Here is a 24,561-nt window from a genome sequence, read left to right as displayed (position 1 = left end):
ATCCAGCCTGTCATCCCGCAGACACTGAGAAGCGCAGGCATGCTTGCGCTCTGCAGTGTCTGGCTGTGACGGCATAAAGATGAGCCGACAATGAACTCGGCTCACCTCATGTACGTCACTGACAGCGTGGGAGAATTCTCGCGCTGAGTGCAGGAGAATTTTCCCACGCTGTCAGTGACGTGCATGAGGCTGATATTTAAATTTGGCGCACAAATCGGTGATTGGTCGCGGGCAGCGTCCGCGACCAATCAGCACAGTAGTGTTTAACTTTGGCGAAAGAGCAGTGATTGGTCGCGGTCAAGACGGCGACCAATCACCGATTTGTGCGGCACATTTAAATATCGGCCGCGACCAATTGGATGTCAGCGCCGCTCCCCGGTCCTCCCTTCACACCCTAGCCGCATGGATGTCAGCGGCGCTGCCTGGTTGGATACTTCCGCTCCGAGAACCCAGGACATGAGCGGGTACTCGCAGCAGAAGTATCCCGACCCGCAGCGCCGCTCCCCGGTCCTCCCTTCACACCCTAGCTGCTGATCTCCCCACAGTATCCGCATGGTGTTACAAAGGTCCGGACATTTGTGTTAAAAATCGCTGATTGGTCGCTGGCGCTGCCCGTGACCAATCACCGATTTGGGAGCCAAATTTAAATATCGGCCGCGACCAATCACCCATCTTGGCTCCACATTTAAACACCGCTGTACTGATTGGTCGCGGACGCTATTTAAATGTGGCGCCAAAATCGGTGATTGGTCGCGCCCAGCGTCGGCGACCAATCAGCTCAGCGGTGTTTAAATGTGGAGCCAAGATCGGTGATTGGTTGCGGCCGATATTTAAATTTGGCGCCCAAATCGGTGATTGGTCGCTGGCAGCGCCAGCGACCAATCAGCGATTTTTAACACAAATGTCCGGATCTTTGTAACACCATGCGGATACTGTGGGGACATCAGCGGCTAGGGTGTCAAGGGAGGACCGGGGAGCTGCGCTGCGGGTCGGGATACTTCTGCTGCGACCAGTCGCTCATGTCCCGGGTTCTCGCAGCGGAAGTATCCAACCAGGCAGCGGCGCTCCCCAGTCCTCACCAATACGATTAGCTGATTGGTCGCGCTCTCCGCACGCGACCAATCAGTGATCTTGGCGCTAAAGTTAAACACCGCTCTGCTGATTGGTCGCGGACGCTGCCCGCGACCAATCACCGATTTGGGCGCCACATTTAAATAGCGGCCGCGACCAATCAGCGAGCTTGGCGCCAAATTTAAACAACGCTCTGCTGATTGGTCGCGGACCCCAGACGCGTCCAATCAGTGAGATTGGCGCCAAATTTAAACAACGCTCTGCTGATTGGTCGCTGACTCCAGCCGCGACCAATCAGCGAGATTGGCACCAAATTTAAACACCGCTCTGCTGATTGGTCACAGTTGCCGGCCGCGACCAATTAGCGATTTTGGCGCCAAATTTAAACCCCGCTCTGCTGATTGGTCGCGACCGCCGGCCGCGACTAATCAACATTGTTGCCGCCAAATTTAAACACCGCTCTGCTGAATGGTCGCGGTCGTGACCAATCACCATTATTGGCGCCAAATTTAAACACCGCTTTGCTGATTGGTTGCGACGGCAACCAATCAGCATTATTGACGCAAAATGTAAACACCGCTTTGCTGATTGGTCGCGACCGCGACCAATCAGCATTATTGGCGTAAAATTTAAACCCCGCTCTGCTGATTAGTCGTGACCGCCGGCCGTGACCAATCAGCGATATAGTCGCCAAATTTCAACACCGCTTTGCTGATTGGTCGCGGTTGCTGGCCGCGACCAGTCAGCGATTTTGGCGCCAAATTTAAACACCGCTCTGCTGATTGCGTCGGGTCTGCCGCATACATATTCTAGAATACCCGATGCGTTAGAATCGGGCCACCATCTAGTTTCATGAAATAATTTTAAAAAAAATTGACGTGGGGCTTCGCCCTATATTTGTGTCCAGCCAGGTACAGCAGGCAGGAACGGGCTGCCCCCAACCACCAGCTGCCTATTTGTACCTGGCCGGACACAACAATATAGGGAAGCCCTTTTTTTCTTAATTATTTCATGAATTTCATGAAATAATTAAAAAAAAAAATACGTGGGGCTTCGCCCTATTTTTGTGTCCAGCCAGGTACAACTAGGCAGCTGGGGGCTGGAATCTGCAGCGCAGGGAGGCCCAAGCTTTCTGGGTCCCCCCCGCTGCAAAATGCAGTCCGCAGCCACCCCGGAAAATGGCGCATTCATAGAAGTGCCATCTTCTGGCGCTGTACCCAACTCATCCAGGGCCCTGGTGCGGTGGCTCACTGGGTAATAAAGGGGTTAGGGCCAGTTTGGCATTATCAGCTGGCCCTAAGCCCGAAATTCATGGGGTCACGCCAATATTAGACATGACCGCCATGAATTTCTAGTAAAGTATTTAAAAAAAACACAAACACCCAGAAAAAAGTCCTTTAATTGAAATAAACACACAATTCTTTATTGTTCTAAATTAAACCATACTTACCGTCACGCCCATTCCAGCTGAAGCCAATGTCTTCTGCAATAAAAGTAAAATAATTAAGCAACCTCATCCTTACCTTTCCATGGTTCCCACGACAGCTTCAGCTCTGCTACATCGAGATGACAGGCTGGACCGCAGCAGAACGCTGCCATCCAGCCTGTCATCCCGCAGACACTGAGAAGCGCAGGCATGCTTGCGCTCTGCAGTGTCTGGCTGTGACGGCATAAAGATGAGACGAGTTCATGTCCAATGAACTCGGCGCACCTCATGCACGTCACTGACAGCGTGGGAGAATTCTCCTGCACTCAGCACTTCAGCGTGAGAATTCTCCCACGCTGTCAGTGAAGTGCATGAGGTGAGCTCATTCATGTCCAATGAACTCAGCTGACCTCATGTACGTCACTGACAGCGTGGGAGAATTCTCACGCTGAAGTGCTGAGTGCAGGAGAATTCTCCCACGCTGTCAGTGACGTGCATGAGGTGCGCCGAGTTCATTGGACATGAACTCGGCTCATCTGGATGCCGTCACAGCCAGACACTGCAGAGCGCAAGCATGCCTGCGCTTCTCAGTGTCTGCGGGATGACAGGCTGGATGGCAGCGTTCTGCTGCGGTCCAGCCTGTCATCTCGATGTAGCAGAGCTGAAGCTGTCGTGGGAACCATGGAAAGGTAAGGATGAGGTTGCTTTATTATTTTTCTTTTATTGCAGGAGATCGTTGGCTTCAGCTGGAATGGGCGTGACGGTAAGTATGGTTTAATTTAGAACAATAAAGGATTGTGTCTTTATTTCAATTAAAGGACTTTATTCTGGGTGTTTGTGTTTTTTTTAACTTTGACTATGGGGTTAGTAATGGGGGTGTCTTATAGACGCCTCTCCATTACTAACTTGGGCTTGATGTCAGCTGGCATTATAAGCTGACATCAACCCCAACCCTATTACCCCCTGCCACCGCACCAGGGCAGCGTGGAAGAGCGAGGCTAAGTGCCAGAATTGGCGCATCCTATGAATGCGCCATTTCTGGGGCGGCTGACGGCTGGTGTTTCTAGCCTGGGAGGGGGCCAATATTCATGGCTCCCTTCCTGGGCTATTAATATCAGCCCCCAGCTGTCTGCCTAGCCTTTGCTAGCTATTAAATTAGGGGGGACCCCACGTCATTTTTTTGGGGGGGTCCCCCATTTTAATAGCTAGTAAAGGCTATGTATTCAGCTGGGGGCTGATATTAGTAGCCTGGGAAGCTCCGTGGGTATTACCCCCTTCCCAGGCTTCAAACATCTGCCCCAGCCGTCTGCTTAACCTCCGCTAGAGCCTAACATTAAGGGGAACCCCACGCCAATTTTTTTAATAATAAATCCTTTATTTTTATACTAAATGACAAGTACAGTAACCAACACTATCACTGTACTTCATATATATGTGACTGACATGTTTCTATCTATCTAATCTATGTGTGAAGCTCTATTCTGTCTGTTATAAATTGTCGGGTACAGATGCTGAATTGCCGGCCGGCTTTCTTAAAGAGACGGTGCATGAAAACACTATTATTTTTTTTAATAAATCCTTTACACTAAATGACAAGTACAGTAAGCAACACTGTCACTGTACTTCATATATATGTGACTGACATGTTTCTATCTATCTAATCTATGTGTGATTCTCTATTCCTTCTATTCTAAATTGTTGGGTACAGATGCTGAATTGCCGGCCGGCTTTTTTAAAGAGACGGTGCATGAAAACACTATTATTTTTTTTAATAAATCCTTTACACTAAATGACAAGTACAGTAATCAACACTGTCACTGTACTTCCTATATATGTGACTGACATGTTTCTATCTATCTAATCTATGTGTGATTCTCTATTCCTTCTATTCTAAATTGTCGGGTACCGCTGCTGAATTGCCGGCCGGCTTTTTTAAAGAGACGGTGCATGAAAACACTATTATTTTTTTTGATAAATCCTTTACGCTAAATGACAAGTTCAGTAAGCAGCACTTTCACTGTACTTCGTATATATGTGGCTGACATGTTTATATCTATCTAATCTATGTGTGAAGCTCTATTCTTTCGGTTCTAAATTGTCGGGTACCGGTGTATGCCGCTGCTGAATTGCCGGCTTTTCATGTTTCACTGTTGGCACTGTTCCCATCGATTTGGGCAATCACTGTAATGCCACAACCACCATGGCTGTGGCATTACAGTGAGTGGCAGACAATCCCTGCATGATTGGTGCTCTAAATAGCGCCAGACATGCAGGACACGCTTTTGGTGCACGAACAGTTATCGAACATAACCTCGAACAGCCGAATTTTTTGCAAATCGTTCGGGTTCGTCGAACAACTCGAACACCGCCCAAAACAGCTCGAATTTGAGATTGGCGAACAGTTCTAGTCGAACACCGCTCATCTCTACTTGTAGCCTTGAGATTGCTCATGCTTCCTCACAATTTGGTTTCTCAAGTCCTCAGACAGTTCTTTGGTCTTCTTTCTTTTCTCCATGCTCAATGTGGTACACACAAGAACACAGGACAGAGGTTGAGTCAACTTTAATCCATGTTAACTGGCTGCAAGTGTGATTTAGTTATTGCCAACACCTGTTAGGTGCCACAGGTAAGTTACAGGTGCTGTTAATTACACGAATTAGAGAAGCATCACATGATTTTTATAACAGTGCCAATACTTTTGTCCACCCCCTTTTTTAGGTTTGGTGTGGAATTATATCCAATTTGGCTTTAGGACAATTCTTTTTGCGTTTTTTCATTGAAGACAAATTAAATGAAGATAATAATACCAAAGAATTTGTGATTGCAATCATTTTCAGGAAGAAACTGAGTATTATCTGACAGAATTGCAGGGGTGCCAATACTTTTGGCCACCACTGTACCCCAAAATGGTATCAAGAAAAATGTCAGCCCTCACCCAACCCCAGATCACGAAAAATGAAAATGTTTCGGAAAATGGTGACAAAAGCAACATTTTTTATCTTACAAATTTCAGAATTTTTTTTACCACTTAAAAAAAAACCTATACATGTTTGGTTTCGTACTGACCTGGAAAATCATATTGTCAGTTCAGTTTTACCATATAATGAACATGGCAAATAAAAGATAAAAAAAAAACAATTGGGGAATTGCACTTTTTTTTGCAATTTCAACACACTTGGAATTGTTTTCCTGCTTTCCAATGCATCACATGATGAAATGGATGGTGTCTTTCAAAAGTACAACTCGTCCTGCAAAAAACAAGCCTTCATATGGTTATGGGGACAGAAAAAGTTATGGCTCTTGGAATAAGGGGAGGAAAAAACGAAAACGCAAAATCGCAAGGTCATGGAGGGGTTAATCACGCCACAAAAAAGGTGTCAAAAGCACTTAATAAATGTGGTGCAAGACCTGTATGCAATTTTTTGCATAAAATTGTACATTTATTTTAGAAACTCTCCTCCACTGTAATAAGCGTAGTGCAGGACACGAAGAGTGATTTTCATTCTTGGTGGTATGGGAATCTCATGCTCTGCACTAGGCATAAAACAATTCTTTTTATGGTGTGTTCTTTTAGTTGTTAATAAGAAAGCTTTCCCTTTATTAACTGTATCTCACCCTTTGTGGTAGCTCCCAACAGAGAATATTGTTTTCCAGTGAAATCATTGTATCACACGCTTCATTTACATAGCAATACAGTCTTCAATCTTTGCAAATTCTTGGCAAATGCCAAAAACAACAAATCGTCCCAATAATATTCTCATGCTTTCACAAAGGCAATTAGTACAGCCTTAAATTTATAGTGTTTAAATGGACAAGCCTTGCAAGTAAAGAAAACAATTTCAGTATGTGGTTACGTAGAAGAAAATCAGCACTGATTTCTTCGCATCAAAAACCTATTTAAACATGTCAAACTACTGTTTTAACCAAATAAATCACTAATTAAAACATTTAAATGAAGCAATTTCTGTTTACAGGTCGTTGTTCTAGATACAGATGGGATTTCTACATTTTTTAAATTACTAAACGTTCAAAAAGGATTTGTACGCCTAACAAAATCAAAACAGGGATTATCTTGCACTGTGTGTGGGATATTGCCATAATCTATACAGTGCATGAGAATGTAGCTGGCACTCTGTAGAGCACTGCACACATTTCAGTAATAACAGGGTATGAGGCATACAATTTCAAGGAACACCCACACTGAAAATTATTCTTTCCAAACAGAGAATTGTTTGGGAACACGTTAGGTTAATTGGCTCCTTGGGATTCCTCTCAAGGAAACAGAGAACATTGAAATGTACACATGTGTATGTAAACCAATGAAGTATTATCTTTTTCTTCCCAGATTCTGAAATCTTAGATAATAGGAACAAAACCAAGAAAGAGTGAATTTCCTAAGGCTCAATGAACAGCATTCTTGGCTAGTAGGGAAGGTGAAAGTTGCTCCCCCACAAAAATGCTGGCCTTTCAGGCTCTCTGTGCCTCTACTCTTGTCATACTCATTAGGACTTCCACAAATAACACTTGAGAGGGATATCCAATTACAAGATGAACTCATGCATGAAGTGTGAACAACTCCTGACAAACCAATCTATCTGCCGGACAGTGGATAGTTACAGAAAATAGTGCAACTTGTGGTGCAGTAGAATAGCATGCCATCATTTTTTACTGCAGGCTAATTTTTAAAGAATATTTTGGTGTCTCTTGTTTATGCCTTGTTATACCTTTTTCAGTTTACCTAATGCAAACCATATTTCCCATCATGCATCTGGCTTTGCAGAAGGGGTGGCAGACTCATCACACACACTATGGGCAGCAGTGATAGATCATACAACTACTGCGGCTAAGTCACATTGCAGAGTCTCAGTGTGTTCTTATTTATTGCACCTTCAGTCTGTTTCTCGTGCCTCCTGCTTGTGATAGATTCCTCCATGTCAGCTCTTTGAAGCACAAGGAAATCGAGATAGGGTAAAGCAGCATCTAATAGGTTATACTTGAGATTCAGCACACAACACCTAGATATATAGACAGCTAGTGTGAATCAGAAAAGTATTACAAGTCTCCAGCTGGACTCGTTTACTATACCAATGCTCTTATATAAAGCAGAAATTATATTGTTAGTTGTACATAAATATATAAAGAAAAACAAAAATGGAGCTGGATGGAGAGTATGAAATTCTGAGAACTTCCACCAGGGATTTAATAGGTGATGAGTCCTGTCCACCAAGGGGAGTATGTACTAGATTGATGGTCATACTAGAGATTACAGCTGTACATAATGAATGGGCCAAAATGCTTGAACACAACACACATACAAAATATATGGATACTGAGTGGGAATAAAATAAATTAAACTGCTATGTAGAAAACTGCTGGCGTGCTAATTTAACATAACAATAATTGTTAATGCTTTTTTGAGCTCCTGAAAATTACGGTAAGCAAAAGTCCAAAATTAAAAACAAGAAGACTGTTAAGATGTAAACTGGTATCTTATTGCTTACATAAGCTTAAAGGGGTTGTCCAGGCTGAGTCTGGGTCTGCAAATTAGCCACATGGGATGGGCATAATCTTCAATTCCAAACTCTAATTATGGACAGGTATGGAACTGGTAAAAAAAAAAACAGATTCCTATTTGACATCAATAGGTTCTAGCGGGGCATATTGATAGAGGTTGTCTACAAGAATCGATAGTTTCATCTACCCCATCAACTAGGAGTTGTGAAGCTGGGTTCTCAGAAATACAGTTCTTTTAGTGAATTTCCCAGTCTAACGTCAATTATTCCCTAAAGAAGTCATTTATTATGATAAACTATTTCTCCTCTACAGATGGTACTGTGTTTGGAACAATATCACACAATCCACTTCTACTTCTGTATTTAATGCAACTATTTATCTAGTCCTATCTCTTCACTAATCTGTAGCAGCAGGTGCGCTTGCTCCTACGCAGAAGCATATCCCGAAGCAGCACTCAAGTTGTCCTTTCACATGTCCATAAATAAATCTTACTGACTTCTTTAAGAGAGATGTGTAATAATATTTTATATTACATGATCTCTGGAACAAAATATATTCACAGCACAGATGGGAGTTGCCCAAACAGTTCAAAGCTGCCCACGAGGAATGAAATGACTATAGCTGCAGCCAAATGGAAATATTCTGGCAAGGGATCATAAAGAAGTCTACTAAGACCCATAAAGCTTAATGGTGAAGCCCGCTGACAGATTGAATACATCACCATGTAGGCATTACCTAGTAGACAAATGTCACTGAGAGCCAGAAGAAATGTTGGCATTCACTAGGTCAGGATTGTCCAACTGGAAGCTCATAAATGATGTGTCATGTTCATGTATCATTTTTCTAGTTCCTTAAGGTACATTTACACTGCACGATTATCGCGAATGAGAGCTCCTAAGAATCCTCCAATTTATTGCAACGCGTTTCGGAATAGAACCTACTCCTTCCTCAAGCATTTCATGTACCTTTTTTAGTGTAGATATATGAAAGCTGACATCACATGGATATAAAGAAAAACAGGCACACAGATGAAAATTGGATGAAAATTAGAAAAAAATTGTCGAAGTTTTCTGGCTGAAACTCAGAGGATTTTTCATAAGCTCGGCTGCAAGGGCCCTTATAGTAATAATTACTAAAATAAGTGTAATCCATGAACAACTGACACTTGTGTGGATGAGCCAAGATAGAACAAGGGTGTGTTCACCTATAAAACTAACGTGATCTGTTCTATATAATTACTGAATTACAAATAGGATTTTAACAGTGTGCTAATAAAAAACGACCAAGGTGCTACTTTATGAGACAGCGCGCCCTCTCTGTGAACTTTGTCCAAAATATCTAATAATGAGCACCCAACTAAAACCACACAATGAGAAAAGTTTATTCATTCTAATGAAAATAGTAACAATAACATCAATCTGCAGATCAAGTATTTTTTTGCTTTTCTATTGGCGCTTGGCTCTATTAGTGACAATCATTGACTTCAATTTAATTGCAATATGTACTGAAGTACAAAGGTAGTTCATTACAACAAGTGTACAGTGATTATTAAGCCACTAAACCATCAATATAAAAATTAAAAATTGAGAGTCCTCAATGTTTGATACTATTTAAAGCTCCACTCCAGTACCTATTTTTATTTTACTGTTGGCTGGAGAGGAGCCACCAATCTAAGTTCCCTGCACCTAATATCATTCTTATCAGTTGCCATTTTCATCTGTTATCGGTGCCGCTCCAGTCGTCTTCTGCAGGTTGTGACCTGTCGGACCGCTCCAGTGTTTGCTTGGCGGACCTTAAAGGGGTTTTCCTACAAACAAAAGTTCATTTTAATCAATAAATCTTGGAATAATAATAAGTTCCACAATTGGATGTATTAAAAAAAATGTTCCTGTGCTGAGATAATCTTATAAATGTGCCCCTGCTGTGTACTGTGTAATGGCTGTGTCTGATCATGCAGTAACATGGTCTGATCATACCACATCTCCTGGGCAAGGTAGGGGAAAAAAAAAGAGGTACAGACATTACAGCATGGAATCGCAAATGATTCTTTCTTTGAAGCAAAACATTGTTTAAAAACAGGCAGTGAAATGTTTAAACTCACAGAAAGAATCAGCTGTGATCCCCTGCTGTAATGTCTGTATACTCTTTTGCGTCCTTCCCTGCCCTGGAGCTGTGGTATGATCAGACCATGTACCTGTACGGTCAGACACAGCCATTACACAGTACACAGCAGGGGCACATTTATAAAGCACAGGAACATTTTATTTAAACACATCTAATTGTGGAAGTTATTATTATTCCAAAATCTATTGCTGAAAATTAGGTTTTTTTGTTCGTAGGAGATTGTTTGTGACCGTTACCCCTGACTATTGGTCAGTCAGAAGTTGCGGCCACAAGATGGCGCTGTAGACTGGAGCGGCGCCGGGAAGTGCTAAAGACGTGGCTGGTAAGTGTATGACTAGGGTCAGGGAACATAGATTAGAAGCATCACTTCAGTGCTGCAATAAAAAAATGCTGGAGTTGTGCTTTAATGGCTTATTACTGACTATCAACTACTAGCTAACACGGTCTAAAGATATTTGTTGGTAATAAAATAACGATAAATTTAGCTAGTTAACTGGACGTATTTGTAGGGTGGGAGGACTTGTTGTTTCACATGACTTTTTTTAGTTTACATTTAGTGTTTACGCCTAACGTGCTCAGAGGCCTCCATGGTCAGACAGAGGCCAAGAGAGTGTCTTTTTGACCTCTATTTGGCTGCTATACATCAGTAAAATTCCAAAATTTTCAAAAAGGTATTAAGTGACATAGAAAACTACGCTATTCTATTTCAGTGGAGTCCACCTAAAACAGTTAATCGAATCATTTTTTTAAACGGTAAACCTATAAGAGAAGAATGCTACTGTTTTGAATGAGTCATACATACATATGTACATATTGAATGGATATATCATGAGCTTTTCAATAGCTTTTCATGATGTAACCATTAAATGGATGCAATTATAATCTATGGGTATGCTGCTATATACAATAGATAAAAATCCACCAATCCCGGCGGGACCGGCCAGCCATTGGGGCTCCCTAACTCATCACTGACAGATGAAGTAGGTGGAGAGGGCATTGGGCAATAGAATTGATACGCCCAGTCCTTTTGCTTTCAGGACAAATATACTGCTGCCACTGGTGACGGGCAGTGGGGAGAGACAGCATTTGCCAATGAGTGTTCAGCCGACAGGTATATCATGTGCCTGGACAGCTTAAAGCTATGTACACATTCATTAACTACAAAGCTCCCTGAAGAAGACAGGACGAAACGCACGTCGGGGCGGCAGGTCAGCACAATCTCACACCACACACAAGGTAATGCACAATGCAGTATTTATGATGATCTCTTAATAATGTTAAGGGCATAGTGCAATAGCAGATGTTTTTACACTTTTACTTATCCCTTTAAAGGTGGTGCACACGGTGCATTAATGTGGTCGTACCTTTTTCTATATACCAGATATTTTGTTATGTAATTTATTTGACATTCTAGGACAAAAGTTATTATAGGTTGACCACTTTATTTCACTGTGTATACTATATTCAAATTTATATGTATGCTAGGCTTACCCTTTATACATATTACTCATAGACTGGCATTTATATGAGGTTGTGTTTTTTCTGGTGCATACCTGCTTATGTTGTGAAGCATGCTGTTTTTTTAATTGTATTTTATTAATTTTTTCGTAATAAAGTTATATAATTTCTATGGTCTAATATGCTCGTATATTTCTTCTGGGCAATCCTTGCCTGTGAAATAAATGTTACAGTATGTACACATTCAGAGTTTTCGCAGCGTTTTTTTTTTTTTTTATGAAAATACGAAGCTGTTGTTTACTGTACCAGAAATAACATGCAAATGCTTGTTTGGTTTTTTCCTTACTGAATTTGAGGACTGCAGATTTTTAATTTTTAAATCTGCAGCATGTCAATTTTTTCACCTTTTTTTGTAGCATTTTGTCTTCCATAGAAAGCAATGAGAAAGTGAAAAACCGCTGCAAAAAAACGCAATACACATTTTTTCCCGTCTTATTGGTGAATAAAACTACCGAATTTTTCAGACTATAAGACGCACTTTTTCCTCCAAAATTTTGGAGGAAAATGGGGGGTGCGTCTTATAGTCCGAATGTTGGGGGGGTGTATATTTATGTGTGGTGTGGGGGGAGCGGTATCGGTGGAGGAGTGGGGCACAGGAGGCAGCAGCTGCCTACTGCAGCCTACACTGTCCCCGCTGCTAAAGAAAATGAATATTCACTGCGTGGGGAGCACTGAGTATTCATGCTCATTAATAGCGGTATACAGTGTAGCCGTGCAGCGGCTCCTGCTGCTGCCGGCTATCTCCTGTGCCCGCTGTTAAAGGACATGAATATTCAACCTCTCTCCATGCCCATGGGCGTGGGGAGGGGGTGAATATTCATGCCCTTTAATCAGCGGGCACAGGAGATATCCGGCAGCAGCAGCAGCCGCAGCGCGGCTCTGCTGTGTGCCGGCTATGAAGGAGAGTGAAGTCACTGCTCCCCACGCACACAGACCCGGCGTGGGGAGCAGTGACTTCCGGCAGCTGATCTCTCCTTGTGAGCCGCGCATGGCAGTGACGTCATGCGTGGCTCACATGGAGAGATCAGTGTGGGCAGACAGGACGCAGCGCTGGAGGAGAGAAGAAAGGTGAGTAGGAGTGTTTATTTTTTTTAATGTGCAGCATGATGGGGATTAGGGGGACCATGCATACTAGGACAGGGATTAGGGGTGCCATGCACACCAGGACAGGGATTAGGGGTACCATGCATACCAGGACAGGGATTAGGGGTGCCATGCATACCTGGATAGGGATGAGGGGTGCCATGCATACCAGGACAGGGATGAGGGGTGCCATGCATACCAGGATAGGGATTAGGGGTGCCATGCATACCAGGACAGGGATGAGGGGTGCTATGCATATCAGGATAGGTATGAGGGGTGCCATGAATACCAGGATAAGGATGAGGGGTGCCATGCATACCAGGATGGAGGGATGCCAGGCATACCAGGATGGGGATGGGGACCAGGTATAAAAGGAAGGGGGGCGGCATATATACCAGGATGGGGGATATTGTCAGAATTGGGGGACATTACCCCTATACCAGTATCAGCAGAAGACCCCCTCACCCTTAAAAGTGCATCATGAACACATTTTTTGCTTACATTTTTAATTTTTTATTTTCCTCCTCTAAAACCTAGGTGCGTCTTATGGTCCGGTGCGTCTTATAGTCCGAAAAATACGGTACTTCAGAGTATTCTTCTGCGTGTATTAAACTATGATGTGAATAGGGCGTAAGCCTGTAACTATGACTGATCAAGTCAAAAAGTATAGCAATTCATGTGTTAACATTGTTTATCACCTCGTCTAACACTGACATAGTCCAGGGTTATGTCTGTGATGGAAATAACCAAGAAATGATTCCATTATTCGGAATCATTCGTTATAATGTGGTTTGCTGTTATTGTTACAAAATTTTTAAGCACTTGCTAAATAGCACCTTGCTGGAAAAGAAATAATTATTCTACTTGTACTCGTGAAACCACATAATGAAAAACATATGTACTCAATCTGCTTGGCAGAGAGACGTGCCACATAGCATATAGCTATGCGAAGTAATCACATCCTTGAAATACACATTAAGATAGAGTGACTTGAATAAGATAGTGAAGTGGAAATATTTTGGCAGACAGTAAAGTCAATGGCTGTGAGAAAGCTAATACCACCTCACTGAGTTCTAGAGTAACCAGATTCTCCCAAAAGGTAGCGAGTGAGTTTAACCTTTTCGAATCATTGGTTTTATAAAAATAGGTTTTATTTTACAGCCAACAGCATTTATAGTGAAATGATTCCAGAACCAGATTGTCCACAACTGCTGAGAACCCAGAAGTGGACCTAAGAATGGGTTCACATGAGCGAATAAAAAAAATCGCTCCGATTTTCACCCAGAAAAGTGCCACGATTTTTTCTCACCTGTCATCCGTATGCAATCTGCATTTTTACCCAGCAGCTATTAATCTTTTTCGGGACCATTTACAGTTTCCTATGTTACAGAATTGTAATGTATCCATAAAAATCGGATGTCATACTGATGGTCCGCATGGCATACGATTTTTTCTCCTCACACCCATCCGATTTCGGAGTGAAATCGCAGCATGTTGAGATTTTTTTCTCATGCTGAATACATGTGAGAAAAAACACGCAAATCTGCACTGCCTCATTGGTCCAAGTGCAATTCTTTTTTTACTTGTCCGATTTATATGGTCGAGTAACTAAGGCCGTGTGCCCACGATGAGCTTTTGGAGCATTTTTGACGCTGCATATTTTCGCTACGTCGAAAATGCCGTGTTTTACAGTTCCAGCAAAGGGGATGGGATTTATAGATATCTCATGCCTACTGAGGCGTAAATTGTCCTGCGGTGCAGGTTTTATATCCGCAGCTGGTCAATTTCTCTTGTGATACTCTGAGTTTTATGTGCAGATTTTTACATAGACTTGCATTCGATGCGGAAAAACCGCAGGTAATAACACACATGCGTTTATAGTGCGTTTCCACGCATCAAAAAAGGAATATAATCCGCACATGACTGTATCAATAAAGCTTTTTCAAAGCCAAATATCAAAAACAAAGCAGCTTTATTTGTAACATGACATACCAACAAGAGACAAAAAATGCAGCATCAAAATCGTGATAAAAACACATGAAAAAGAAATGCACTAAAAAATGCAATGAAAAAATGCAAGTGACTCAATTTACTTAATAGATGCAGAAACCTTCAACATCAAAAACTCACCAAAAGCTCATTGTGGGAACGCAGTCTTTTTACTGGATAAGCAAAAAAATCTCCATTCTGGCACATGTAGCAAAAGCATAAAGTCTAGAGCCATTGCATCACATCGGAACACCAGACCAGATGGGAAGCAACAGTTTACTGTCCAGTCATTCTGCTGTGAAAGCACCTGGGAAAGTTTATAGGCCACTAAACTCTGAGGCTCACAGTTTCCAGCAATCTGGCAAATTGTTTGTCTTAAGCCCTTCAATGTATATTCAATCACTGATATTACAATAATTTGGCTCTTTTTATAAATATCGGTCTATTTAATGGAAATGTCCACCTGTGTGAGAGGTGTCTACTGCGCTCCAGCACCACTGCAGTCCTCTTCTGGCCCGCGTGAAATCAGACTTGTTGGCTCACACAGGATTTTATGTATGGAGTAGAAATCACTTTCTTAATGTAAGCCTCGTCCTGTCTCATAGACTTATGGTGGGAAAACAGCATCGACCCACACCGTGTGAGCCGATAAAGCTGAAGAGCAGTCACATGTTCAAGAAGAGGACTGGACCGACGTTGGAAACCAAACAATATGGCAATTGGTAAGAATTTTAATACACTTGCACTACATTACATATATAATTAGGGAGAAACCGGAAAAAATATTTCTGCTGAGGCACCTTTCAACAACTATAGGATTCCCGCAATCGCCAAAGTTACTGGCGGGATGTCTACTGTGTGTAACAGATGGCACCAAATGGATATGGAGCAGGTATAGCGCGTGACTTTTCATAACTTCTCCTGACATGTGATGGATGTCAGAAGAAATGGCTGGAAACCAGTTCACGGACCCCATAGCAGTCACGTGGACTGCTGCCATTTGCAGTACGCTACTGGCAACTATAGTTCCATCCAATTATATATCAATCATTCTACATCCAAGGAAGGAAATTCAGCTCTCCTTCAGTATTCCGTCAGTTCTCACCCATTAGTGGGTTTTCATGAATGTACTACTCATAATCAATATAGGTTCTGATTAAAGTCAGAGCTTTGACTGCTCCACCAAAAATTGATCATGTTATGCTCTTCTTGTAGAAACTTTGTGGTGACAACATCACTTTTGTGGTGAGGGCACATAAATGCTTTAGATGTAACAGAAGTGTGAGCTGGCATGGAATAATAGCTGGCGGCAAGCATGACAGCTAAGGGCACATTCACACTACCGACATATGTGTCAAACATATCCATAGGCCCCATTTAGCCAACAAAGGCCTAAAAGGTCAATACAGAATAACATAATCGACAATAATATTGTATACAGAGGCATTCAGTAAAAAAGAATCCAGTTAAAGCCGGAAGTTACATGCCCCATTGACAAAGGGGAAAACAATGCACAGTTGTCAGTTTATTCATATATTACCAGGAGGAATAAAACACAAGGATTGACACAATACAGACTTCTAAGAAAAGATGTTCCAGATTTGGTATTTAATTGAAACAGAAAGTCAGGGTTGGCATATACTCTTGGTTGTTCCAAGCCATTATTCACCCCTTTAGACTATTATGAGGCTGTACAATATTTTATTTCTGTATGACTCCAATTTGAAACATAGGCATATGAAGATGTCTGTTAAGCGCTAAGGAAACTAAAGGCACTATATAAGTGAGTAAAATAATTAAATATATGTTTTTCTTCTCGAAAGAAGAACAATTGTGGCCTGCTCCACAATGATAGGTGAGATCGGGAAAATTGACAAATCTTTTGTGCAACAGTGGGCATACAATGTAGAAAAATATGCCAACTATAAAGAGATATTTCCACAATTGAATGTTAAACAATAGCCATAGGTTTGGAGATAACCTACTGATGGCAGGGGATCTGACATCTTGGATTAAGCAAAGGTGCACATGCTCAACACCATTGTCTATCCGGCAGTCCCATTCAAGGCAGGGCTCTGCAAAGCCTGGCTCTCTGGACCCAAAGCCCAGTTCTCGTGATCACCAGGGGTCCTATAATTGGATATACTTGATCAGTAAGCTACTTTCAATTATCAGAATACGCTTTAAGCTTAAAGATATATTAAAGTATTTAAATCACCTCTGACCTTAATTCCACTTTGAACGACTTTATGGATGTCCAAGAAAGGCTCCTTTACTAAATCTCCTTCCGGGGTGACAATCTTCACATAACCTTCCTTTTCAAGGATAAAAAGTCGATGTGATCCATCTCCGCTATGCATAGCCCCAACTGGCTGCCTCAGACCTCTCATAACTTCTTGAATGCAGTAGCAGTTGTGTTTGTGTTTTCTGCAAGAAACAGGTACTGTTATAGTACATGAGAAGTAAATTAATTAAAAATTTCTTGTATAGCAGCATATAATATTTCTCCACCAATAAATATCAACCAGAATATGCACAAATAACTGTCAAGAATTTTTCAGTTTTTATCTACTTTTATGAGACCATAGTTTTGCAACTTTCTAATATTCTGATTTACAAGACAGATATTTTTCACGGGCATGGGGTGGAGTGTGAATGGACTAGAGTAATATTTGTGACATAAGGTATGCCACTACTCATTATGAATTTGTTGAGTGGGGGTCGCCACATCCCATCCAAACTTCGCCCACTTTGCCAGTGCTGGACGAAAATGACAAAAGTTGCACATTTTTTATGCAGCACTATATTGCACAAAAATATTGTGACTTTTCAAAGCTTTTTACCCAAGTTTTCTGATATAAAAGCTTTGATGAAGCTGGCCTTTGTGTTAAGGCGCCTCACCATTTTAAGATCTCTGTTTTGTCTGAGATTCCTGACCTTTCCTGGGGAAAGATCCACTGCATAATTGCAATGGAATCTGTAGCAGAAATTTACTGAGCTTAAGGCTATGGCCCCACTATCAGTATTTGGTCAGTATTTTTCCTCAGCATTTGTAAGCCAAAACCAGGAATGGGTCAAAAATGCAGAATTAGTGCACTTGTTTTTATTATAACTTTTCTCTGATTGTTCCTCACCTGGTTTTGGCTTACAAATACTGAGGAAAAATACTGACCAAATACTGATAGTGGGGCCATAGCCTAAGGCCATGATCACAAGTTGAGTTTGGTCAGTATTTTACCTCAGTATTTGTAAGCCAAAATCAGGAGTCCTAAATAATAAATGTAAAAAAGAAATCAAGCTAGCAAAGTTATCTACAGAGAAACAAATTGACAGCGACATTAAAATAAATCCCAAAATTTTTTATAAATACATCAATGCCAAAAAGAAAAAAACAGATGGTATCGGCCACCTAAAAGACGATAATAACAAGATAAATATAGAGGACAAAGAAAAGGCTGAAATATTAAACAGGCACTTTTCATCCATGGTTACCAAGGAACTGTCTGTTCCAGGGATCTTTCAAAAGGGCAAAAATCAAAGTTCACCACCTGATATAACTAGTTTAACACAAAAAGAAGTACCCCTGCGTCTGAGCAAATTAAACATTGACAAATACCCCAGCCCAGATGGCATTCATCCACGGATGAGGAAATTGAGCTCAGTAATTGACAGACCACTGTATCTCATATTCTTAGACTCTCTTGTAACAGGGATAGTGCCACAGGATTGGAGGACAGCTGATGTGGTACCGATATTTAAGAAAGGTAAGAAGGTGGATCCACACAACTACCGTCCGGTAAGTCTGACATCGGTAGTGTGCAAAGTTTTTGAGGGCATAAGAGATGACCTGAGTGCAGAGTTATATCATAGAGAATAATATAATAAATTATAATTAGCATGGATTCATGAAAAATAGGTCGTGTCTAACCAACATGTTGGGGTTCTATGAGGAGGTAAGTGCAAATCTGGATGTTGGTAATGCGGCTGATGTGATTCATCTGGACTTTGCAAAGGCATTTGATACTGTACCACATAGCAGCCTTATACTGAACTACAGAAGAAAGGACTTGGGGAACTATATGGCTAAACTGGCTAAATGATAGGAAACAAATGGTACGTTCTCTAAATGGGATATAGTCAGTAGTTGGGTGCCAAAGGGATCTATGCTAGGACCGATTCATTTTAACCTCTTTATTAATGACCTTGAGAATGGGATTGAGAGTAAAGGGTCATTCTTTGCTGACGACACCAAACTATGTAGGATATTAAAATCTGATCTTGACATTACGATATTGCAGAACGATCTGGATAAGATGACTGAATGGGCAAACACTTGGCAGATGAGGTTTAATGTAGATAAATGTAGAGTAATGCACCTAGGACGGAGTAATCCTATTGCTGCATATACATTAAATGGGAGTATACTCAGGACAACAGAACAAGAGAAGGACTTCGGTATTCTGGTTAAGAGTAAGCTGAGCAGCAGTACTCAATGTCAAGCAGCAGCCGCAAAGCAAATAAGATTTTAGGATGTATAAAAAAATAAATAAAATCTCACAATCCCAACATATTGTTACCTCTTTATAAACCGGTGAGGCCACATCTAGAATATGGGATCCAGTTTTGGGCTCCACATTTTAAAAGGGATTTTCAGAAGTTAGAGTCAGTTCAAAAACGGGCAACTAAATTATTACAAGGGATGGAAGGCCTCTTATATGATGAGAGGCTGGAAAAGTTGAGCTTGTTTAGCTTAGAAAAACGACGCCTTAGAAGAGATCTCATTTACATGTATAAATATATGTGTGGTCAGTACAAAGTACTGGCACATGACTAATTCCTTCAAAAAGACCATACTAAGGACCAGGGGGCACTCATTACGGGTGGAAGAAAGGCGATTCCGGTACCTAAACAGGAAAGGGTTCTTTACAGTCAGAGCAGTCAGACTGTGGAATGCCCTACCACAAGAGGTAGTGATGGCAGACACTATAACAGCTTTCAAAATAGGGATGGATGATTTCCTCGATACACATAACATTGTGGGTTACAGTTAAATTAGAAAAAAAAATTACTATTGGAGGAAGAAGGTGGAACTTGATGGACCTAAGTCTTTATTCAACTTACATTACTATGTACAGTAACTATGTAGGAGTGGAATAATCAGAGGGAAAATATAATAGAAACACGTCACCACTTCTGCATTTGTCACCCACTTCTGGTTTTGGCTTACAAATACTGAGGTAAAATACTGAACGTGTGAACGTGGCCTTAGAATTTTACAAAACATTTTTAACTGGTGCAGGTCCACATGTGGATTAGTCCAAGTCAAAGAGGCTAATCTGCATATGGCTACCCCCCACAATTCCCAGCCCAAACTTCTGCAATAACTGATATACCGCCAATCTGTTGCATGGATTTCCAATTATACACCGTGAGAGTTGGTTTGAGGGCAGTATTTTTCACACAGATTTTGGTTTGGAATATGCACTGAAATCTGCATGAAAAAAACTCTGTCTCGCCATTTTTAATTTCATTTAATTTTTTTTTATTATTTCTAATATGACTTAGCTACATAAGCAACCATATATTTACATATCAACAGCATACTAGGAAACATTATCCAATGGGCAGTTATATAGACCCTGTATCCTTATAGAAGCAAGTAGAACCAAGTAAAGAAATGGCGAACAATTGACTTTAAAAAAAGGTGAAATTATGCTCTGCTCACAGTAGTGATAAGTCAGATTAACAAACCGGTGAACGCAAGTGTGACTAGAGCGCAGTAGCGTAGCTACCAGGGGAGCAGAGGGGGCGGCCCCGGGCCCCACGCTGTCAAGGACCCACCCGGAGCTACGCTAGTGTAACTGTATCGGCGTGCTCTGGGGCAGAGCAGGGAAACTCGATGTCCCTGCACTGCCCGGCGACTGTTATGGGGCCCTTGAGCAGGAGGACGGGGCGCCTGTCACCCCCCGCCTGTCACCACAAGTTCAGTGATGACAGAGGGAGAGCGACGCTCCCTCTCCCATCAGTCCCCTCGGCGTCTGACGTCACGGACGTCATCACTTGGTGCCCGCTGTTCTGAAGATGTGTGGGCGCTTGGAGCATCGGGGGAACGAGGAAGAGAGGTGAGTATTGTTTTTATTATTTTTTTTCCTATGGGGGTGATTACACTACAGACTCTGCCTATGGGGAGGATTATGCCAGAGACTCTGCCTATGGGGGGGATTATGCTACAGACTCTGCCTATGGGGGGGATAATGCTACAGACTCTGCCTATGGGGGGGATTATGCTACAAACTCTGTCTATGGGGAGGATTTTGCTACAGACTCGGTCTATGGGGGGGGGATTATGCTACAGACTCTGCCTATGGGGGGGATTATGCTACAGACTCTGCCTATAGGGGGATTATGCTACAGACTCTGCCTATAGGGGGAATATGCTCCAGACTCTGTCTATGGGGGGGATTATGCTAGTCTTTGTATAGAGATTATTTTCAGTAAGAGTGCCGTCATCTGCTGAGGTTCTCCTACATCCACTATTGGGGTGCTCCACCATAGTTGTGATCAGGATTACCTGGTTAGGGGCCCACTCAGAAGTTTCACCCCCCCCCCCCCCGAACCAAAACCCTAGCTACGCCTCTGCTAGAGCGTAAGTACAGTTCATCCCATATAGTTCCAAATCCACCTAAATCCAGACCAGTAGACCAGGAGCTTCTCAAACTCTTTATATTGGGGCATCACCAGACTGACCAAGTGATGTCTGTGCTACTCAAACTGTAGTAGTAAGCCATGCTCAAATGAATATCTCTCAATTTTCATTTTTTTTACCTGAATCCAATATATCATTAGAATAAGTACAAGTTTAGTCACATTATGTTAATAACTCAGGAAAAATATATATTTATACTGGGTTAGCCAGAAGATAGAAGAAAGTGGAAAATCCTCAGTGGTTTATACCTTTCAAAGGCTAACCGAAGTATCAACCACTGACGAGTGACAATTTTGGAAACCAAAAATTTTAACCCTAAAATTTCTGCACGCGTAATGAGGACGGTTCATCATATGATCACTTCTATGATATCTGCCTCCTCAGCTGCACTTCAACAACCATTAGTGGCACCTGACCTTTTGAGAAGAACTGGTTCAGACTAACTTTTATATGTTAAAATGTATTAAACATTTAGGGACTTTGATCTTGATCCAGGATGCGCTGGAGTAAAATACAAGAAAGTAGAGGTCCTATTAATGAATTTGGTGCATCTTTCTGCTGTTGTGTCTGAGACAGAAATGTACTCCAATAATTGACAGGTACTGTTATAGTACGTGAAAAGTAAATTTTTTCCAGTCATTGACTGGGGTGATTTCTGCTATAATTGATACAAATTTTGTATTGTATATTATAAACAAAAAATTGGGCTGCAGTAGGCAACACCCCTTCTTGTTAAGCTCTGCTTAGTGTTCAAAAAGTTGGTAAAACACCAAAAAGTTGTGCAAAAATTTTTGCAACATTTGCAACAGTTTACTCGGTTTACTGGCACAAATTATGAAATGAATCAGGGCTTGGTTATTTTCTAAAACGATCTGTAAGAGCAAGTGTTCATTTACATACTAACGATGTATCTGACTAATGTCTTAGGAGCAGTCATGGCTTCAGCAAACATACTATGTAAAACCATGATGGCAAATCCTGATTAAAGTAGTTTCAGAGGTCATTGGTTACTTCTTTTATTTTTTTATTTTTTTTAAGGGAAAAGCCTAAATTAATTTGAGATTTAATTACGATAGAAAATCTATAAACATACTAGTGGGAGAGTGCTGTGGGTCGGAAGTACTCTACTAACAACTGAGAAAGCATGACGAGCATCCAAAATATTAAAAAGGCATTTGTTCCCAGGCAATCACATAAACAGCAGATGAACAAAACATCTGGAGGGCACAGCTGTGGAAAATCAGGCCAGACTAAGTTAATTCGCTGTCAAAACCACAAAGTTGTCAGTGTTTTTCAAGATAAAAGAAATGTTATCGATATGAACCTGCTGATCTCTTCCACTTTGTCATACTCCTCCATTTGGTCCAAGTAGTTTGATGCTGGTCCTCGCACTTGTTTTCTTGGAAAGTCTGGAAAACAGAGACTGCTGTCTCTCATCCCTTGGTAGAAGCAGAATTCATCTGCCGTCGTTTGGAGTAAACCTGAAAAAAAAAGACCCCAAAATAAATATACGATAATTGTTTCAATTACCATTATATAAACTATATTCTTCTCTATTAGTTCATCTGTCCACTGAATTGGCTATTATGATATACTGTACATAAGTAGTTCGCAAGATTTACAAGACGTCCTTTTACTTACACTTTGGAACATCATAACTTTATTCTAGCAGAATGGTTTGGAATATACACTACCGTTCAAAAGTTTGGAGTCACCCAGACAATTTTGTGTTTTCCATGAAAACTCATACTTTTATTTATCAAATGAGTTGCAAAATGATTAGAAAATATAGTCCAGACATTGACAAGGTTAGAAATAATGATTTTTATTAGAAAGAATAATTTTCTCCTTCAAACTTTGCTTTCGTCTAAGAATGCTCCATTTGCAGCAATTACAGCATTGCAGACCTTTGGCGTTCTAGCTGTTAATTTGCTGAGGTAATCTTGAGAAATTTCCCCCTCATGCTTCCTGAAGCCCCTCCCACAAGTTGGATTAGCTTGATGGGCACTTTTTGCGTACCATACTTTCAAGCTGCTCCCACAACAGCTCAATGGGGTTGAGATCTGGTGACTGCACTGGCCACTCCATTACAGATAGAATACCAGCTGCCTGCTTCTTACCTAAATAGTTCATGCATAATTTGGAGGTGTGCTTTGGGTCATTGTCCTGTTGTAGGATGAAATTGGCTCCAATCAAGCGCTGTTCTCAGGGTATGGTGTGGCGTTGCAAAATGGAGTGATAGCCTTCCTTATTCAAAATCCCATTTACCTTGTACAAATCTCCCACTTTACCAGCACCAAAGCAACCCCAGACCATCACATTTCCTCCACCATGCTTGACAGATGGCGTCAGACACTCTTTCAGCATCTTTTCAGTTGTTCAGCATCTCACAAATGTTCTTCTGTGTGATCCAAACACCTCAAACTTTGATTTGTCTGTCCATAAAACTTTTTTCCAATCTTCCTCTGTCCAATGTCTGTGTTCGTTTGGCCATATTAATCTTTTCCTTTTATTAGCCAGTCTCAGATATGGCTTTTTCTTTGCCACTTTGCCCTGAAGGCCAGCATCCCGGAGTCGCCTCTTCACTGCAGACGTTGACACTGGCGTTTTGCGTGTACTATTTAATGAATCTGCCAGTTGAGGAGCTGTGAGGCGTCGATTTCTCAAACTAGAGACTCTAATGTACTTGTTGTTAGAACCTTGCTGTTAGGTTTTTTTTCCTTTGCTGGTCACATGACCTTGTTGGCCTATTTAATCCTGCTCCGCCCTTCTGGCTTTGCTGGACTTCATTGTATATCTACTTTCTAGCTAGCCTGTGCTCTGTGTCTTGCTCTGTTAGTTTGCTTGGTTTACTGACCTCTATGTTCTTTATATTTTGTTTGTTCGTCTGTCTGCTACTATTTCTGTTAGGAGGTGTCCCATATTCCTCCCAGTCCTTAGTACTTGTAGGGATTCCTCCCCCACATCTATAGGTCTTCGTACAGACTAGCTTAGGACTTTAGCAGGTCTGATCGCAGGATCAGGTTCCCTGTTACATCGTAGGGATTCAGCTGAGTTCTATCGTAGGGACAGATCTCCTCTCTTTCCTTAGCTCTGGTAGCAGAACATAACAGTAAGTCCAGCCAGCAAA

General features: G+C 41.6%; 1 protein-coding gene across 1 annotated transcript in view; it reads right to left on the bottom strand.

Moving 5' to 3' along the window:
- Positions 1-24,561, bottom strand: part of HHIP (hedgehog interacting protein) — a 151,119-nt gene that overhangs the window by 99,495 nt on the left and 27,063 nt on the right. The window contains exons 3-4 of the mRNA XM_073655919.1: positions 22,756-22,912; positions 16,951-17,152 (exon numbers count right to left, since the gene is read on the bottom strand). Of these exons, the coding sequence (XP_073512020.1) occupies positions 16,951-17,152; positions 22,756-22,912 (359 nt within the window). The remainder of the gene's footprint in view (positions 1-16,950; positions 17,153-22,755; positions 22,913-24,561) is intronic.

The sequence above is a fragment of the Phyllobates terribilis genome, unplaced genomic scaffold (genome assembly GCF_046119375.1).
Source record: "Phyllobates terribilis strain yellow unplaced genomic scaffold, ASM4611937v1 Scaffold_1__5_contigs__length_1240528914, whole genome shotgun sequence".
Lineage (NCBI taxonomy): Eukaryota > Metazoa > Chordata > Amphibia > Anura > Dendrobatidae > Phyllobates > Phyllobates terribilis.
The sequence above is the reverse complement of the archived record's forward strand: the minus strand, read 5'-3'. Positions and strand labels throughout refer to the sequence as shown.